General features: G+C 39.4%; 1 protein-coding gene across 1 annotated transcript in view; it reads left to right on the top strand.

Moving 5' to 3' along the window:
* Window positions 1-20,571, top strand: part of OTC (ornithine transcarbamylase) — an 85,410-nt gene that overhangs the window by 20,939 nt on the left and 43,900 nt on the right. Inside the window, exon 2 of the mRNA XM_075196431.1 lies at window positions 5,290-5,419. Coding sequence (XP_075052532.1) covers window positions 5,290-5,419 — 130 coding nt within the window. The remainder of the gene's footprint in view (window positions 1-5,289; window positions 5,420-20,571) is intronic.

The raw sequence follows: 20,571 nt of genomic DNA, 5'->3' as shown, positions 1-20,571 counted from the left end.
TTTACTTTTTCATTCAGATAATATAAAAATAAAACAGAAGGGATTCAGTATTTTGTCATGGCATTTATGCATGAAATTTAGGTGACATATATGTGCTAGCTACTTAGTATGCATCTGCTGACAGTCAGATTATGACAGAGTTTTCTCTAGCTGTGATTTTATATGACCACTTTTCCATCATTTATGGAGAGTGCAGAATATGTGACTATTTATGCACCCACATGCAGAAACAAGATATAGTCTGGGTGCAGTAAAAGGTTATTTAAATGAACCTGAAAGCATACTTGCCTACATTCCAGGAGACCCCCGAATTATGGGAAGTACTTCCAGACTCCTGGGAGTAGGTCACCCAACCTGATCCCGTCTGATCTTCTTCTAAAATGGGTGGGTCGGGACCTTTATGACATGATTTGTGTTATCAGGCCTTGCATGAGCGTGTCCTGATGATGCAATTTACGTCATCATGGCCCACTCTCCCACTTTGATGCTCATGCAGAAGGGGCATACAATTTGCTTTCCACTCTGGATTTCCCAAGGGGGTTTCAAAAGCATGCAATTATGGTTGAAAGGGTGGAGTTCCATGTATAACAGGGGGATGCAGAGAATTTTTACCCCTACAAAAAAGCTTTAATATAACATGTCCCCTTTTTATATACTCAGTAAGGTACTTTTGTTCCTCCCAATGGCACTTTATATGGGAAAGTACACACATAGGGCATGATCCTAAAACGGTAGTAGTGTAATGGGGTGTGATCAGGGCTGGACTGGGACTAAAAATCAGCCCTGGCATTTGAAGCATACAGGCCCACCTCTGTTGATGAGCAGGAAAAAACTGCAGCGGCACCGCCAAGAGCGTGGCCACATTATGTTGGGGGCATGGTCAACATGGGGCATTGATACATACATTATAATAAAACATTACATTTATCAGGCCCTCCCTATCCACATCACACTACTCCCACCCCAGACACATTACAACACCCCAGTCCACTGTACTTATCTATGCTTCTGAAGCTGCTGACATCCATCAGGGTGGGATCTTCCTGTAGAGTGAGCAGGGAAGCTCTTAGTCTCACAAGATTAATAAATCTCATGAGACTTAGAGCTCCTCGGCTTGCTATGCAGGCTGTGTCCTGTCCAGGGATTGGGGGCAAATATCCGCTCCCTCCTGCTAACCAGAGCTTGATTAAGGCTCGGGGGGCCCTAGGCACTTAAGACAGGGGGCTCCTATGATGTAATATGGTTATTCACATTTTCAACAAATACACAGGCAATACTGTGAGCACTACTGTTAGGTGCACACAGTTCTGCCTTCACAAGCAGTACAATGTGAAGTATGACATACCTCCCAACTGTCCTTGTCCTTGTCAGACAAAATCCTGACTAATACCACTTTCATACTGCCGTCCCTGCAATATCCCGGGTTTTTGAAGCCGTGTTTTTGCAGGGTCTCGGAGCGGCCCAGCTCAGAAACACCATTCATATTGCACCTTGGACCCGGAAATTTCCCGGGTTGACCCCATTCATACTGCACAAGTCTGTGCCCTGGCAATTTGTGGGAGTCATCACCAGAGCACTTTTCATTGGCTAAAAGCTGGACTATGAAAAAAAATGAAAAATCTCCCTCTCTCCCTCTCTCCCTACTATGCAAAAACCCGGGTTGCCTGCACTATGAATGGTCCGACCCGGGAATTACCCCTCGATAAATCCCGGGTTGAAGACCTGGGTTTTTAGACCCGGGATTTTTCACTTGTACCATTCATACTGCACCAAGACCCGGGTCGTTTGAGCTCACCCCGGGAAAAACCCGGGATTTTGGTGCAGTATGAATGGGGTATAAGCAGGACAGTCACCCCCCAAATTCAGAACAGTTGGCAAACTGTCCTGCTCTCTCCTACCTTTCTTGTCATTGCCACCACTTGTGGCTGCTGGTGTATTTAGATCAGTTGCTGCTTGTCTGGATCTTGGAATGTTGGGGGCCCTATTTGGAAAAAAAAATGGGTACATGAAATTTAGAAAACTCCAACCAGCACTGCTGTTAAATCTATATAGCACCCACGTTTTAAAATTAGGCCTCACTTCAGCCCCAGCATTAAAATAATAGTATTCTCATTTAATAAATAAACCGATTTCCCTCCAAATCAATTAATAGTTTTTACATTTCATAATATATACCTATTTCCTGCAACCATCACTGCCATTAAATTCATAGTCACATTTAATAAAGAGACCTCATTCTCCCCAAACTCACCCCCACATTCAATAGCCCCTAAACCACCCCATCTTAAATTAATAGTCCCCACTATTACATTGCCCCACTGTAAACAAAATAGCACCCATTATTTAGCCACCATCAACCTCACACACTACATTGCCAAAAGCTCCCTGTGCCACACACATTACTTTGCCCCTTCATCATCACCACGCTGTGCCTCCTTATGATCACAATGTGCCCCTTCATCACAACCACGCTATGCCCCCTTTTGATCGCACTGCGCCCTCCATACTCCTTTTTCCCCCTTCATCACACTCTGCCATGCTGCTTTTGCCCCTCTTCACACTCTGCCATGCTGCTTTTGCTCCTCTTCATCCCCCTGTGCCTTTTATCTCTCCCCCCTTTCTTCATCCCCCTGTGCCTTGTATCCCCCCTTCTTCATCCCCCTGTGCCTTGTATCTCTCCTCCCCTTTCTTCATCCCCCTGTGCCTTGTATCTCACCCCCTTATTCACCCCCCTGTGCCTTTTATCTCACCCTCCCTTTCTTCATCCCCCTGTGCCTTTTATCCCCCCCCCACTTCTTCATCACCCTGTGCCTTGTATCTCTCCGCCCTCCTTTCTTCATCCCCCTGTGCCTCTCTGCATTCCTCCACTCTTTTACTTAACTCTGAGTTGCCTTCTTTCATCCGGCCCTGGGTGTGATCTTAAAATGATGGTACTGTAATAACCAGGACACACCACATACAACGAAATCTAGCCACGCCCACTGGAATCTATGCAGTACAACAGACTATTGTAGACAATACTTGATTAAATAACACTCCACAAAGCAATGACTCAGACCAGTGATAATAAGTGCCCAGTATAGCAGTACAACGTTCTTCGTGTAAATGCCTGGTACTTATGAATGATTATACACCTTATACACTTCTCAGTGCTTAAGTGGGCAAGGTATGCACTGCTTTCTATGAATCCACCATGAATAATGAGGGGGCACAGCCACAGTTCCAATTCCTAAGGAAAAAATATACATGTAAAATACTGGCCTCCACACAGTAACCAGTGAAGAAAAAGGTCCCTCTCAATGGATGTGGCTTTGTGATGCACACACATACTATAGCTATGTTGAATCTTATGCTTACACCCAGTGCCACCACACGGGTAACAAATGCATCCACTAACACCACACTGGTAACAAATGCATCCACTAACACCAACAGGACCAACTTTGGTGGTACACAGGAAAGACAGGCTGTGAGGTGCTGTTAATCCTGTCACTGCTTGACTCCAGGAATTGCTGATAGCTTGCAGTTGTCCTCGCCAATGACTCTGTTGTTCTTCACAGTTGTCAAGTTCTTTTGCACAGCTGCCATTTCCACCACTGTTCTCTTTTCTGTTCTTTCTACGACATTCTCTTCATCCACTTTCTACCACCAAATATACGACAGGGTCACATCTATGTTTTTATAGGTTATTTCAAACACAGCCGCAACGCTAATTTTGCATCCACTGATTGAACACCACTTTAGCAACAAATTATATTAATACATTAAACTAAAATAAAGCGCAACATGAAACATAAGAAATTAATCTGTACAACTCTTGTGATAAGGAAGAGAATTCACATCATGCACATTTTCTCATGTAACCATGATTAGAGCTCACAGGAGTCTACACTTTCAAACATACTCCTAAAAAACCACAAACATTAGTCTTTAATACTAATACTTCCCAAAAAAACAAAGATGGTAGATGTGTCTACTACTTAGCTTCTCACCTCATACAGGTTGTCCCTCCTGATAAGATATCATGGTTATATATTGAAACTAAATTTCTCAATATTCCTCTTCTACCAGCTGTTTGAAGCTTCTCTAAGGTTAACAAGCCACCCCTCTCAAACCTTCTAACATCTCTTAAATGCTTCTTAAAAAAATTAAATTTAACAGCATTTAAATTTGCTCTCTCAATATTTTATTCTCTGATCACATCTACACGGGATAATCCAAGCCTCCATCCAGGACTCACACCCATCAGTGTTGCTGCTTGGTTTTGGGACAGAATATGCCAAATATTCCCTTGTCTGCAACCCATTCTTTTCAAACTAGGCATTTCCTGTCTCTCACTCCCCTCATCACAATTCCTAAGCATAACAGAGAATGAGAATGAGATCTTGGCCTCGCTACTGATGAGAATGGTCGCAAACAGATGAGAATGGGAATAGCATATAGTTCAATATCCACTTTAATTAAAGAAACAGCATACAACTTGTATTATAGATAATTTATACGTCAGACAAATTATCAGAGATGTACAGTACCACTAAATCTGCTTGCTGGAAGAACTGTGGCCACAGGTGAATGATCTACCATATATAGTGGAGTTGCCTCACATTGTACCCTTCTGGGATAAGATTCATAATTTGCTTAAATCCATGATTGAGGCGCCAATAGAGACCCCTAGATCTTTTTCTTAGCATATCCACTGCAAAGGGATATGCTAAGAAATAAGGAAGAGCTATGGTAGAGTGGTTAGCACTTCTGCCTCACAGCGCTGTGGTCATGAGTTCAATTCCCGACCATGGCCTTATCTGTGTGGAGTTTGTATGTTCTCCCCGTGTTTGCATGGGTTTCCTCCGGGTGCTCCGGTTTCCCACACTTCAAAAACATGCTGGTAGGTTAATTGGCTGCTATCACAATTGACCCTAGTGTGTGTGTCTTCTGTGTGTGTGTGTGTGTGTGTGTGTGTGTGTGTGTGTTACGGAATTAAGACTGTAAGCTCCAATGGGGCAGGGACTGATGTGAGTGAGTTCTCTGTACAGCGCTGCGGAATCAGTGGCGCTACATAAATAAATGGTGATGATGATGATGACAAGCAAGAAAGAAGGCACTTGTAATCTGAAGAAAGGTCAGCAACTAGAAAAGGTGAAGATAGAGCAGTTGGTGGATTATTACATTTGGCTTCAGAAAGAGGGGATAAATGGCGAGAATAGTATAAATGTCCTCTGCAAATTCCTGTGGTAGGGTTAGATGCTATATAATATACTTTTGGAAACATTAAGTTTTATTTCTCTACAGATCTTCTCATACTCATGCACAGTTGAAAGGACGTGATCTTTTAACCCTGAAGAACTACAATGCAGAAGAGATAAAATATCTTCTGTGGGTGGCAGCTGATCTGAAATACAGAATAAAACAAAAGGGAGAGGTGAGAAATGAAATTTGAATGTGTTACATTATCACTATCGGTGCTGTCGAACACAATTTACTCTTTCTGAAACACTGCACTTTATTTAAAAAAATATTGGATGTTTGTGACAAAGCTTGTTACTTATACAGGCAAAACTGTAAGCCATTTGGCCAATTCTAATTGAATTTGGCCAAATAAGAATTGACCAAATAAGACTCCAGAAAATGTATGTTTGTTTCTCTCATTTGAAACAGCAGTTCAAGTTAATGTGATAGACAAAGCTCCACTACCTGGCTGACTTGATAAGCTAGGCTGTGGTTCAAGTAGCTATAGAGATGTCCTTAAAGTCAGGGGTAGGGTAGGAGCCCGGAGGCCCTGCGGGCAAGGGGGCCCGTCCGAGGCAGCGCTGAAAAAAAAAATCCTGCAAAAAAAAAGAAAAAACTTACCTTGCGGTCACGTCAGCCGCCGATCCGGCTCCCTCCCTGGTCCCCTCTTCCGTGCTGTCCTCGTAGTGCTCGTAGTGAATGTAGGGGCCCCGGTGCACTGCATTGCCTGGGGGCCCATAATGCAGTTAAGGTGGCCCTGCTTAAAGTAAAGGTGTTCTACAAAGCGGTTCTTAAATTTCCCTCTGCCTTGCTGACATCATCATTTATGGTCTGACTTGAGCCAGGCAACAAAATATTTAGTTGGTTCAAGTGGAAGAAGTGGCGCTTATATAATTAACAAGTACGCAAAGCTTCTCAAATATGTACATTTTGTCTAAAGACTCCCTCAGTTCACATATCTCAGCATGTACAATTAGGTTGCAGCTTATTATGCCAAAGGCAATCCCTTACATTGAGATAGCTCACAGTAGCTTCACCAAAAATCTTTACCAGTCAAGAACAGATAACCTACCTACTGGCTAAATGTAACAACCTGCTTGCATGTTTTTGGGTTACACTAAAATCCCTTTTTAATATAATTCCTTCATGTAATGGATAGTGATATAAATAACATTATAATTGAAGAGCTCGTAGCACATTACTAAATATTTTTTTCTTTATTGTTTTATTCATGATAAATAAAAATGTATGTAAATAACTTGTTTGCTGCTTGCACTTCTTTTTACTTTATTTTTTTAAAACAGATAATCTTCCCTTGGCAAACCACCTATAGCTGTCTCCAAGGGTTAATTTTCTCAATCAGCTACTTTCATCCAGAGGTCCCTGGTGGGAGTGCATGAAACCTTTGGCATCAATTAATTTCTCTTCCCCAATGGTTTCAAACACTTTCACCATGGATAACATGCTGATGAAAATAGCATACAGAAAACACGCCTGACTCTAGGATCTCTCCTCTTTCCTGTAATGGAAAAGTCAGAGCATGGCTTTGTTTTGTTTGGTGAATATAAAGGATTCATAGATTTCCTCCTATCTCTCTAATGCTGCACGTCTCTCTACTACCTTACTGTAAACTGCTTAAAATTTCTTTCTTTTTTGCAAGCACGTTATTTAATGTTGCTATAAAAAGAATGCATATTATAAGTAGATACTACTACTAATACCGCTTTCATACTGCCGCCCCGGCAATATCCCGGGTTTTTCAAGCCGGGTTTTTGCCGGGGCTCGGAGCGTCCCAGCTCAGAAACACCATTCATACTGCACCTCGAACCCGGGAATTTCCCGGGTTGACCCCATTCATACTGTAACCCCTCATCTACTCTGCTCGCTATTCCCTCACTCCCCTGGCATCACCAGCTCCCTCTCGTGTCTGATTTGTCCACCCTCCCTTAGGATGTAAGCTCTTATGAGCAGGGCCCCTCTTCCCCCGTGTCTCCATACCTGTTCTTCTGATCTGTCCTTACTCCTTATGGCTGTCCCGGAGTTACTGAAGCATTGGTACTTTGTGTTCATCGTTCTGTACTGTTTAACCCTGTACGGTCTACTGTTTGTACTATGTACGGCGCTGCGGAAACCTTGTGGCGCCCAACAAATAAATGATAATAATAATAATAATAATACTGCACAAGTCTGTGCCCTGGCTCAGACTCAGACTCATCGGCTCCCACCGATGACATCATCCTCCAGAGACAGGCAGACAGCCAATCAGCTTGTTTTCTGTGCAACCCGGGTTGAAAAACCCGGGTTGCACCATTCATAGTGCAGGCAACCCGGGTCCGACCCGGGAATTACCCCTCGATAAATCCCGGGTTGAAGACTCGGGTTTTTAGACCTGGGATTTTTGACTTGTACCATTCATACTGCACCAAGACCCGGGTCGTTTGAGCTCGCCCCGGCAAAAACCCGGGATTTTGGTGCAGTATGAATGGGGTATAACATAAAGAATATGATTTTAGGGTGATCTAACTGCTTTTAAGGAGATGTCCACTCAGTAAATAAAATAATATCTCTGAACTGCTAATATAATGATTTGCAAAGAAACTTTTACAAAAATGTCAGCTAATAGTTGAAAAACAGCATTTAAACTTTAATGATGGTTATTACAGACCTAGCTGTAGCTCTAAAGCTGTGTAGCAGAGAACTATATATTGTTGCAAATAAAAAAAATACAATAAAGTTGTATGTATGAACCTAATTTGTTAAACTGTATTTGCTTTTAAAATAGTTGTTTGCTTTTTAAATATAATGATACCATTATGAATCGCCTTTCTCCCCCCATTAATTGAGCATCAACATCAGATACCTACCTTGAATTCATTAATGATGAATGTTTTTACTTAGGTAAGTGTCCAGACACCTTGATTCAAAGCTGCTTAGTCAACAGTTTATAATGTGGCATCTATATTTTATATGCATGCAAGTACTGTGCCTAGTTTAAGAAAAAAACATGACAATATTTGATATTACAATGCAGTTTATTTATACTCACTAGCTCAGCTGTCAAACACACTATCATAGTAGCTATAAAGGAATGTGCTTAATGCCATGTTTTCTATGCAGCTCTCTCTAGAGCCAGTCAACGAACACACTGACCATAAATGAGTTCAATGACCATAGGTAACAAATGCTGACACTATTCATATATAGCGTTTTAACTTGAACATAGCATTAATATGTGACCCATGCAAATTTGCAGCCATGAGGGTGCTGGAGATTTTGGCTCATACTTCAGTGTATTTTTCTAAGAAACTCTGTATCTCAGGCAATAAAGAACAAGTAAAGCCACTATTTGTCATTAAGGTTTTTTAAAAGGATGTGTATTACTGAACTGAATAATATGGCTGTGACTTAACCGAAGCGTTTGCATTTAAAGGGGCAGATTCAATTGACCGCGTTACTGTAAAAACTCCTTTTGGGGCTGCAACCTGTGGTCTTCTGGCATCGAAGTCCAAATCTCCTTGCAGGGACCACTATTGAAGGAGGCCAATAAACCTCTACGCATCAAAGTAGCCAGTGCCAATCATCAGAGGCACAGAAGGTCCACATTCTGACTTGTCATTGCAATATGTCTATCATGCTCTTTCACCACTGACCTAAATATGTTGGAGGGGCTTAATCTATGTATAATGAAGTTGTGAGATGTTAGTCTATTAAATTATATGTTTTTAATTGAGCTGCAATGAAATATTAGGTTAACTACAGTATGTATATTACATTCATGGTTCAAATTTGAAAATTTAAACTTTTCAAGATTGGTTGTCATTTAAATGCTTTTAAGCCAAAAACAGTAAAAATTTAATTATATTTTAACTTACCTTAATTTAAAAACATTATATTTTTGTAAGACTCTTGTACCTGAATAAACAAGGGTATTTTGAAGATGCTACAATCGGAAATTACAAATTGAGAAGCTTAAAGTGGTGGAAGAGAAGACGACTAAAAGTCATACAGTGTACATAATACAATGTTTTTATGTGTTTCCAACTAGTAAAAAAACAGAGCTCCATAAACAAATTACACAGTAAAGACATATTGTGCTTGCATTACTTCTATGCAGATTAATGCAATGATTTTCCATTGAATTTTGTCAGTTAGTAGCACTGTTCTATTAGGTATACTCACATAAACAAATACAAATATATAGTTCTTTTTTCACATTTAGTGCGTAGTCACATTTCCTGAACCCATCCTGTCCATCGAGGTGGACAGAGCCGGTGCAAGGTTTATCTGCGCCCTAGGCAAAGCTTCAATGTGCTGTTCCTCCTCTCCCCAATTCCCACTTCATAGCCCCTCACACACTTGACATTTGTAGAATAAAATAGTAACTCTTACCTTCTCCTGGCTGGCTGGTAAGGTTACACTGCAGATGCACTGATGCCCGGATGTACTGATGCCTGATGCAGAAAGCTCTCCAGGCTTCACTGCTGCCCAGGAGCAAACACAGGATTTCTAGAGGGAAGGATACAAATGTTAGAACAAGCAAGTAAAAAAGATGTGACATCACTCATCTGTTACATACTGACATATCCCCCGCTGCCCACCAGTTTTTTTTCACACATGCCCCCTGCCCACCAGCTATTCTTACACATGCCATCTGTACCCATTAGCTTTTGTCACAAATGCCACCTCCATTCCACAAGCTTTTCTCACATGCCCATGCCCCCCTGCCCACTAACTTTTCTTTCAATGCGCACCTGCCCTAGGTGCCCTATCCAGCTTTTTTCACACATGTCCTCCTGCCAACCAACTTTTGTCGCACATGCCCCCCCTCCCCACCAGCTTTTCCCAAACATATGCCCCTGTCAAACAGCTTTTTTCTCACATGACCTCTTGCCCACAAGATTTTAATAAATGAACAGCCTAATGCTGCATGTATCATTTAGATTACATTTGTGTATGTGTTAATTTACTCTGTAGATGTAAAGTTAAGTATACTAATATATAGCAACAGGGGAGAGGCAAATAGTGTACAAATACTAATAAAATAAATGGTTGCTCAAAACTGAAGTTCCTTTAAATGAATAGTGTGTAACTCATGGGGATTTCTTACCATAATGTGTTCTGTAGCCCCCTCTTCCCCAATTTTCTCCAGCCTCCTTTTTCCATGTTTTCTGTACCCCCTTCCACCCCTATTTTTCCCAGCCTCCTCTTTCCCTGTTTTATGTAGCCCTCTCTCCCCCATTTTCTCCAGCCCCCTCGTTTCATGTTTTCTGTAGCACCCTCTTACCCGCCTTTTTTTCTTTTCTCTTCTTGTCCTCATTTCCGCTTCTTGCTTTCTTTTTTCCTTCCTGGTCCCTCTTGGCTCCTCTTCACTGACAGAGGCATGATGTCATGAGCTGCAAGAGCCAGGCGTCGGAGGGATGCTACGGGGCGGTGCTGCCATGTGGAAGCAATGCCTTTGATTACACCTAAGGACAGTGGCATTGGGAAATATTGGGCAGGCGAACGCACCTCCAGCACTGTCCTGGACACCTAACTAACAATGTCTCATTCAGGGACATTGTAAGTCAGGGTACCCAGCCACAGTGCCGGCCCCTAGAGCCTGTTGCCCTAGGCAGCTGCCTAATGGTGGCACCAGCCCTAGGGATGGATGTAAAATATCAGTAAGCATTAATTTTCATTTAACATAGAGACCAAAAATCCCTTTTACAAAATCTCCTTTATAACGCCATTCACCAGACTCAAAGCTCAGGAAGGTTACCATTTTCCCACAATGGGGTATATAAATCTGTTTTATATGGCAAAAAATATAGCCTAGTCCTATTCCAATCCGCCTTAGTTTGCACTAAGACAGTGGTTGGAATGGGGGTGCCATTGTAGCACTCTGGCTCTGCTTCAAAATAACTAATATACTGATTCATAGAGACCAGTGTCAGAGTTCAAGGAGAGTTGTCCAGATCTTTGGCCTCAATTCAGTTCAAACCAGTGTGATATCTACATTGGGAAACTATGCAGTAAAGTTGAAGTGGGGTTCATTCATGGGGTTTTGCAGTATTGATGACCTGAATTTCTAATGGCCATTACCCCATGCAAACCTACATAGCTTACTGAAGAAGTTTTATATGCTGTGCCCAAGTACTGGACAGATAGTGGTTTATCACCCTTAGGAAAACTAAGTTATACAATCACAGTGGTTTGGCTTTCCTTTGCTGGTAAATTATTAATAAATTACAACCATTACTGAATACTTATAAACACTACTATGTACATTAATCTTAGAATTCTATTAAATTGACCATTTAAGAATATTGCTTTAAGGCTCAGTTTCTCTCAAATGTTCACTCCAATTCAGTATTTTTTAAGCAAAGATAATCTTTCTAAAGGGCCTACTTCTCTGTAAAATGTATATTCATTACAAAAAAGAAAAAAAAAAGAAAAGGTAATCGCTGCAATTTAAAAAAAAAAAAAATTGACCGGGCAGCTGTGTTGATGGTACTGTCCCGAAGTGGAAAGGGTTAACTTACCTCTTTACTGGGCAAGTCTTTTCAGATATCCACATGTGTGAGCCGGCTTGCAGCCTCAGTGGAACTGAAAAAAAACACATATGACTTCATTTTTACTAAAGTTTAAAAATAGATTAATTAAAAAAATTAGGAATAAAATAAGAATCTCTATTGAAAGAATGAAGAATGTTTTAAATGATTTGCAACTGCTGCTGCCATAGCAATAACAGTTTATAACAGAACAGGTATTGCAGTGGTACAACTATAAACTCAACACTTGTTGAACAGGCTTCCCCACGCATAGGATGGTGTGCAAAAGCGGGCGTCTCTCATGGTCCCAGCATCTGAAGCTGTTGTAACGGTGTCCTCTGTACTATTCTGTCCTGTAACTATTTTCTACTCCTGTCCTATTACCCTGCTCCAAACCCTTTATCTGCCCTTGCTTTTTCGGTTCTACTGACTGAAACATCTGGTTTCCTGACTACTGACTTCTAAATGACTGACAGCCTGCTAAACTGACTGACTAGCTGCCTAATTTTTCATTGACTGATTGCCTTACTGGCTTGTTACAGTTATCTAACTACACCAATGGCCCTATATATGAAAGCTTCCTTAGCCTTAAATTCTGCGAAAATTACTGTTTGTGCAGGATCATGGCAAACTTACATATTGTGGCTATTTAATTTTGTTCTGCTTCCTCCCCTGTTTCCTGTCCAGTGAGGACGCATGCGCTGCACATGCAAAGTGAATTAGTGATGGGAAATCTAGTTCATTTTGAAGATTAGTTCATTCTGATCTAGTTCACACAAAAGATTAGTTCATTTGGCTCATCTGACTCAGTAGTTCATTTCACTCATTTCACTAATTTGACTCAGTAGTTCATTTTTTGGTTCATTTAGCTCAGTTAGTTCAGTTAGATCACTGGCTCTGGAACACTGCTGAGAGAAGTGATTGGAGACATAGAATTAGTTTATTACACATACTGCAGGCATATCTACTACTTCTCATTAGATGAGTTACAGTCCTGTTAAAATGATCAGATAAGTTTAATATACAAAAACTAGTAAGGACACGTTGAGCTCCGCAAAGTTAATTACATTTTTTAATTATTATTTTTTACTTCCATAACATGCAAATGAAAAAGGCCCAAATTCAGAGTATTATAAAGTGTCACTTTTTTGCTTTTAAAATACAGTAATTAGATAAAAAAAAAACTACTTACCTTCGACCTAATCTTATTTTTCTAATTTCAACCATTAATGTCACTGAGTGCACACCAGTGTCATGATTAACAATGGGGCAGATGGGAGTACATGCCACTGGGGGCAGGGCCAAAATGGTGCAAATCACGAAGCCCCGCCCCCTACGCCCATACCCCGCTCCAGGAACTCCCATACGTAACCAACATAATGTTGGCAATTATGACTAATCAGCTTCTGTCATTTATCTAGCAGAGTCTATAAAATGGCAGAAAATGATTAGTTGCTATGGGCAATGTTTCCACTTTATCTCTCTTGAAGGTTTAATACATATCCCCTGTATATATGGTGCAGTAAACAGAATTACAGTATATAGCATACAGCACTCAGCAGTGCACTGTGTCTTGAGCTGACAGGGAAGGGAATGTTTCCTGTGACTCATGAGCTAAATGATCTAAATGATTTAAAAGATTCAGAGAGTGAAAAGATTCAGATGAGTGAAAAAGATTCAGAGGGTGAAATGAGTCAGAGATTCATATGAGTCAGAGAGTCAAATGAACTAGATGTACTAATGAACTCCTGAGCCAGGAGAATGACTCATGACTTATAGTTCCGTGATCAGCTCCTCAGAGTCTCACACAATGTCTGAGCACAGCAGTGCCATCTTTGGTAGTTTAGAGGTACTGACTCATGAGTATTAAATGAGAGAGCTGAATAGAAACAAAAGAGCCAGTGTGAATGAGACAGTGAGTGAGGCTGCTGGAGCTGCTCGGTCTTATCTCTAACTCCCCCCACTTGTTTTAGTTCCTGGTGAACTAATGTTTGCCAGAGCTGTGAACTAAATGATTTAGTTCACTTTGAAGATTAGTTAATTTGAACTAATCATTCGTGAATTAACCATCACTAAAGTGAATGCAATCTGGACTGAACACGTAAGTTTTATCTTTGCCAATGCGTTCTTAGATGTCTCCTTGCAAACCAGTCTTCTCCAGGACAGCCACCTATCAGAGATGCTGTCCTGGCAATACTCCATTGATAAAATTGCTCCATTATTTCATTTCCTATAGTTGTGATAAGCGACAACAAGAAATGCTACTTTACAGGCATTTTATGAGATTTGTCATCAATATGCCCCTAAATGGACAGACTGACAACAGACTGGCATGGCAAGTGGTAAGACTCCTGTTAATTCTGTTGGCGAGAGTCTTCGGGGAGCAACGCTCTGCTGCCCAAGTGACATTTGTTTATTAAACTGCACAATAAAAGGGTCGCAATGATAGAAAATCTTCAGAACAGAAGGCTCTTGTTAAATAAACCCGTAAGTGTTGTAAATGAGAGCTATCTCAACTCCCGACTATATAAGACAATCAAACTATTAAGGTAATGAGTATCCTAGATATAAATAAATCCAGAAGGGTCCCTTCAAGCAGAGTCTGTCAAAGAGAAGAACCAGAATGATATCAGGTTGCCAAGGCAACTCCTATGCCGATACAGGAATTGTGTGAGAAAAAGCGCAAGAAAAAGCAGAGCAAGGTTGAGTTATAGGAGTCTCATGATACATCAGATTGATTATATTTAAATAAGTAGCAAGTAGAAATTTAGATTTGATGCCTCTATATATGAAACACTAGCTAGGATAACAGTTTAAGCTCTATGTAATGAGAACTAATCTTATAGCAGCACTTCCTCAATATGGTGTGGGACAGGCACACTGTCTATAAATTCATTGCAGAGTAATTGACAAGCAGGTGGAAAAAGTAGACTGTACCTTGTCAGGGAGACCCACCTCTGCCAGCTCCCTGACCTAATAATTTATCAAATAATCAAACAGTCAAACAATATATCAACTCTATTTTGTCAGGAAACACTCCTGGCTAACATTACCAGTCACAAACCGTCCTCTGCGCATTGGTGACTTGGACGTTTACTTTAAAGGAACACACAGGATTCCAGCCTAAACCTCACACTCACCTCTCTCTCTAAGGCTACAGATTTAGCTGTCCCTTTTCCCAACACAGACACACGCTTCTACACTTCTCCACAACTGCCACCATCTATGTATAAGGCCCGTAGTAAACCTTTGACTTAATCACCCAATTGCGCACACTCTGTGCTCTGATAGCTAAACAGTTAACTCTTCACACACTGGTATTTAAGGAGTTAACACAGCCAAGCAATCTCTCTCTTCTAAACGGTCAGTGAATTAGTTTAGAGCAATAAAGATAGCACATATTAAATTTTAAATTTAATATATGAAAAAGGAACAATGCTTACAGGTTATAAAAACAATTAATAAAAGATGACATAAAACACAGCAAATTAGATTAAAAAATAAAAGGACAAAGTTTTATAGTATAAATTTACATACGGATTGTATAATCTGCACCCCTCCCCTACAAGGGTTGATCTCCAGGGGAGGCCTGAAACACCGTAATACAACCACAATTCACATTTTCCCTGTTTACCCAATGGTATAATGTAACATATCTTTTCTGGGGAGTGTCACAAATACCCAATTTTATCATTAATAAATCCCATATAAATTTACCAATCTACAGATACCAAACAGAGAATGGTAAAGCGTATAAGTTGAGCTTATACTAATTTCCTCTCATTCTCAGCCTGACGGACAGCATTATTCAATGTATGGTATACCCTTCCTCATCCAATTTATGAATATGTGTTTGATCACTAATAATATTGATTGTAAGTGGTATATTGGAAATGGAATTATATTTGACTATATAAAATATAGCAAGCCATTATGTGGTCGGTTCCTTAAAGTCTTTTCAGGTGGCAAAAATCACTCCAGTACCAGGATATCAGGGGGTAAATGTATCAAGCTGAGAGTTTTCCGGCGGGTTTGAAAAACCAATCAGATTCTATCTATCATTTATTTAGTACATTCTACAAAATGACAGCTAGAATCTAATTGGTTGCTATAGGCAACATCTCCACTTTTCAAACCCGCCGGAAAACTCTCAGCTTGATACATTTACCCCCAGGTCTCAGAAGCTTTTTATTTCCCCCTAAAGGTCACAACGTTATCTTGTAGTGCTTGGGTCTGGAGAGCCACAGACTAAACACAGGCCAGTATTTCTGCCCGCACATTTTATACAATGAGTTAGGTCATTAACCCTGTGAAAGCAGGCTATGCTTTCAAGTCATAAGCCCTCTAGCTTACTAAATGAATTCAAGTACTAGGATACCAACCCTGATAATGTGTGCCACCCACACTAGTCTAGTCTATACAAGACACACTGTACCTAACAAACACACTATTTGGTCAACTATGCTGCACAACTGAACTTCTAATACTCCATTAGTAATAACACCCACAATACAGTACAGGAAATCAAACAGACATAGATGAAAACAGAAAATCAAATATACATGAAGAAAACACCAAGAAATGCAGAACCAAAGAAAGGCAAAGCAATTGGCACCACAGAGAAATAAAAGTCTACCTTAAATGGGAATCTTATTTAAGGGAACCCCGAGATGGAGAACTGGACATTGAGCTCAAATGGCTGTATTGCGGGAAAAATGGCAAGAACTCATGGTGCAACGAACCCCAAGGTGATGCCTGAATGAGAGATGCAAAGCTTGCAATGGAGTCTGACAGGGGAATAAGGCCTAGAACCTAATTCCCTGGTCGGGAGGAACAGCTGGCCACAGGCTTCATTTCTGAATGATATGGTACTAATAAAGAGTTCCTGAACGCAACAAATGCTACCTTGAGGGCTTCCTTCTTGACTTGGCATTGTTCACTCCTTCCCACATCTTCTGGCTTGAGCCAAGCAAGTTCTTACTTGATCAGGCACTCTTGGCTGGACTTTTCACTGCCATCTTTCCGGAGCACTTCACCGGTCTCTCTCCACTGTCAAACTGCACGGCTCCACTTGCAATAGCCATATATTTGACTATTATAACAGGGCACCACTTCAAAAGCCACATAACGAGCTTTGATTGGCTTGTCATGACTGACTCTGAATGGATGGCAGTGAATCTGGCTATATTAATTTAATCCAACGCCAGGGAACGTTGCAGATGCTGAGGATGGACCACACCAGGATTTAGGACCATGTAGGCACCCCCCTCCTGCTGCTGCCACACCATCTTCCTCACAAGCAGGGCCATTTCTAAGCTCTGTGTCTCAATGATAAGGAACAACACACAAAACTTGTAGCAATGTTTCCTCAATGTTATGCTGGAGCCAAGGAGTTGAGAATTCACTCAGGTGTGCAAAATCTCAATAACTGGCACTAATTGTTGGGTCAGGGTAGAAGATATAGGCCATGCAGATTGATCCTAAGGTTAACCCTGTACTGACACGACTTAGGGGCAAGGAATACATGCACACTGAGAGAGGGGACAGTATCCACTGGATATATCACGGACTTGGACTTGTTAGTTGAAAGTCAAAGTACAATACTGTCTCTCAGATTATTTCTATTGTGCACTGTATATAAAGGTGTGGGTTACCCAGATATAATACTGTGTCATCCATGTGTGAGTCAATGCTCTCCTCCAAATCCCATAACTACAGGCCTTCTAGAGCAAGATTTGTCCTAAGCTCACTCACAGTTGTATTAAGTAGGAGAGAAATGGGCATCTTTTATTGGTGCCTCTACCAAAGGAGAGTAGACAAAGTAGTAGCTAAGGGGAGTAAACATCTGAGACAAAGCCATATGTGAATACACCAAGTTGACACATACTAAAAATATATTGACTCAGCATGGTTCAAAGAAATAGCCATTTGACAGAGTTAAAGGTCATGGTCCTGTCTAATGAAATAATGACAGACGTGTTATTATGCGGATACTGGATGTTCTCCAGCACTCATTGGATATTTACAGCAGAATATTAGTTTAGTTTTAGTGTATAATATTACTTATAAGTATTAATAGAGAATTTGGCTATTATGATTTTTAAAGAGTACCCAATTGGAATTTAAACCCATTACCCAATTTGGGAATTAAAATAACGAGAGCATTGATCATGGAACAGGGAAGAGACTGGGAAGAGAAAACTTTGTTGCATATGTCTTATAACAGAGGGTATAAACACTAAGTACCATATCCTTGTTGAATTCATCCAACTTAATTAATCATGTATGTCCTATTCCTGTTGGGATAACTTTGGGTGGTTTTATGCCTGAAAGGTATAACTCAGTCTAGCTGGGTAAAGTCAATGGAAGAAATATATAGTTTCCTAAAAAAAAAAGGTAAAATAATCTGTTTTAATATTGGTTGTCGTGGATATATGTTACTGTCTGTTGTCTTAATTGAAGCTCTGTTGGGTGGTTTAGTGCTAGTGCCAGCCCTTGTTAAAAAATGTTTCCTTTACAAGAAAAAAAGTTTTGACATTTGTTTTGTTTCCATTATGAAAGTTTTATGCTTTCTGTGCTTCATGGAAAGTGTCTGCAAGTGTATTTAGGATAGAAGTGGTCAGCTTTCAAAGAGAAGAAATTGGCTTATCACTACAAGAGAGTAGCCTGAGACAGATCATGTTAAGTATAAAACAGACTTCGTGGTTGGGAAGTAGGGGCAGAGAAAAGGATGTAGTAATAAAGTAATAAAATAATTCCTACAGCCAAAGAAACTTTAAGAATAAAATTATATCATTGTTTATTTACAAATGAATAAGCAAGCGCTGTGATAACATTATCACTCTCATTTTCAGAATTGAAAACTCTCTCATCTCCCACAGACCAGACACGTAGGTTTGTTCAAACTAAAGAATAGGTTGTACTACAATTTACAAATATCATATTACAATTGGCTGAGAAAGTATATAGGCGTATCCTGATCCAGGCTTCCCTGGAAAGTCTGAAGAAATTCTTGCAACTCTTTGTTCCAACATCTGTGATTAGAAACATCTGTCCCTTGAGTAACTCCTTCACTCCCGTTCCTTCTCTCCAGCTCACACGTAAGGCTCCAACCGACAACAACACCACATCAATTATCAATGATATACCAAAATAAGACAGAACAATATAAATATTTTCATATTAATAAATTGTCTTCATCCAAAATAAAATATCTTTGACAGTCCCACATTTGATAGTTCTCTAAACTATCACACAATATTATGATTACAAGGTTTAATTGGTTCATACAGTTCTATAATTTCTTCCCCTATATTATTCACTCTCTAAATTTCCTTACTCAATGTTTTCTTACAAAATTTCAACAGTACTGGAATACATTTTAATACAAAATAGATAACTAAGAATATTCCTAACATAAAAAAAATCTTCTTAATGAATGCATCAACAATTGAAACCATGTACAAAAACCTGAGAAATTATTATAATATATATTGTTTTTAATCTAATAACGAAAACCTTGTATCCACTGCAGATAATGTCATGTTATATATATCTTTGCAAAATCTCTCTTTACTTTTATTACTTCATCTGTAATGTTACACAATAACTTCTTGTTTGTGCATTAAAATAATTCAAGATCAATCTATGTTCTATTAACTATATTTTTAAAAACTTGAAGTTCTTTTGCAACATAACAAAAGGTTTCATCATATTCATTTGATATTTTATCAATGTAGCTAAACCTTAGATACAAAACCAATTCATACTTCTATGTGCAGTTCCTATAACTTTTAATATAATCCATACTTGTACACCAGTAGATTCACTAATAAGTTGTGATACTGGTTGTTGTTCACTCTTTTCATCACTACTTTCCTTTCTTTTTATAATCAAACATCTATTAAATACTTTTTAAATACAATATCCTTTAAATCATTTTGTGTAAATACATTAACAACTGGAATTACCTAACCTAGATAACATATTCTACCTTAATTCAATGGTTTACACTTATATGCCTTACTTCCACATTTGTAATATATCATCTAATAAAATACATGGTATTGCTACATGCAATATATCTATGTATACAATATCTATAAACTTTCCGTGTTTGTTTTCCTTTAACAGCTCTTTACAAACACCATCTTGCAACATTATAATATTTTATTTTCATGCTACTGTTCCCAAAGATCTCTTTGATTCAACATATCTAAATTTTAGATTTATTTTTAAATGCAGGACTTTTCCCAATTTTTACCTAGATGTTCCTTTTTCTCATCTATAGGTCTATTAGTAAAATTTATACATATAACACTTTTAGTCAATACATGTGGCAACAATTTTAAATAAAGAGGTCATGTTTCATTATATTTCCCAACAACTGGTCCTCTCTGGCAAATTAAGCAACTCTGTAAGATTTAAAGGTATTGGTAACAATTCAACATATTGGTGTCCATGTAGTATATGTGTACATATTCAACAATTAGTTTAATTGCTCATCCTATCATACCATTGTACACATTTTCAGGAGCTTATTACAATATTGACATATACATATTTCAGTTGACAGTCTCTCATTACAATCTTTAGGTTCATCTCCAATTACTTATCTTTTAATTCTATCTTATATGTGTCATTATTGTATGTGTTATTAGTTATGAGTAGAATGAATGATGAAGACAGTTCTGATTCTTTATTTTTACGACTATATGCCCCCATTTCCTCAAAACCACTACCGGTTCTTACCATCAGGTCCTCGTAACCAAATGTCCATAAAATAAAATAATATAAGGTATAAGAATCAGAAAAC

The sequence above is a fragment of the Mixophyes fleayi genome, chromosome 2, assembly GCF_038048845.1.
Source record: "Mixophyes fleayi isolate aMixFle1 chromosome 2, aMixFle1.hap1, whole genome shotgun sequence".
NCBI classification, from domain to species: Eukaryota; Metazoa; Chordata; class Amphibia; order Anura; family Limnodynastidae; genus Mixophyes; species Mixophyes fleayi.
Note: the sequence above shows the minus strand (reverse complement) of the source record. Positions and strands in the feature narration are given on the sequence as shown.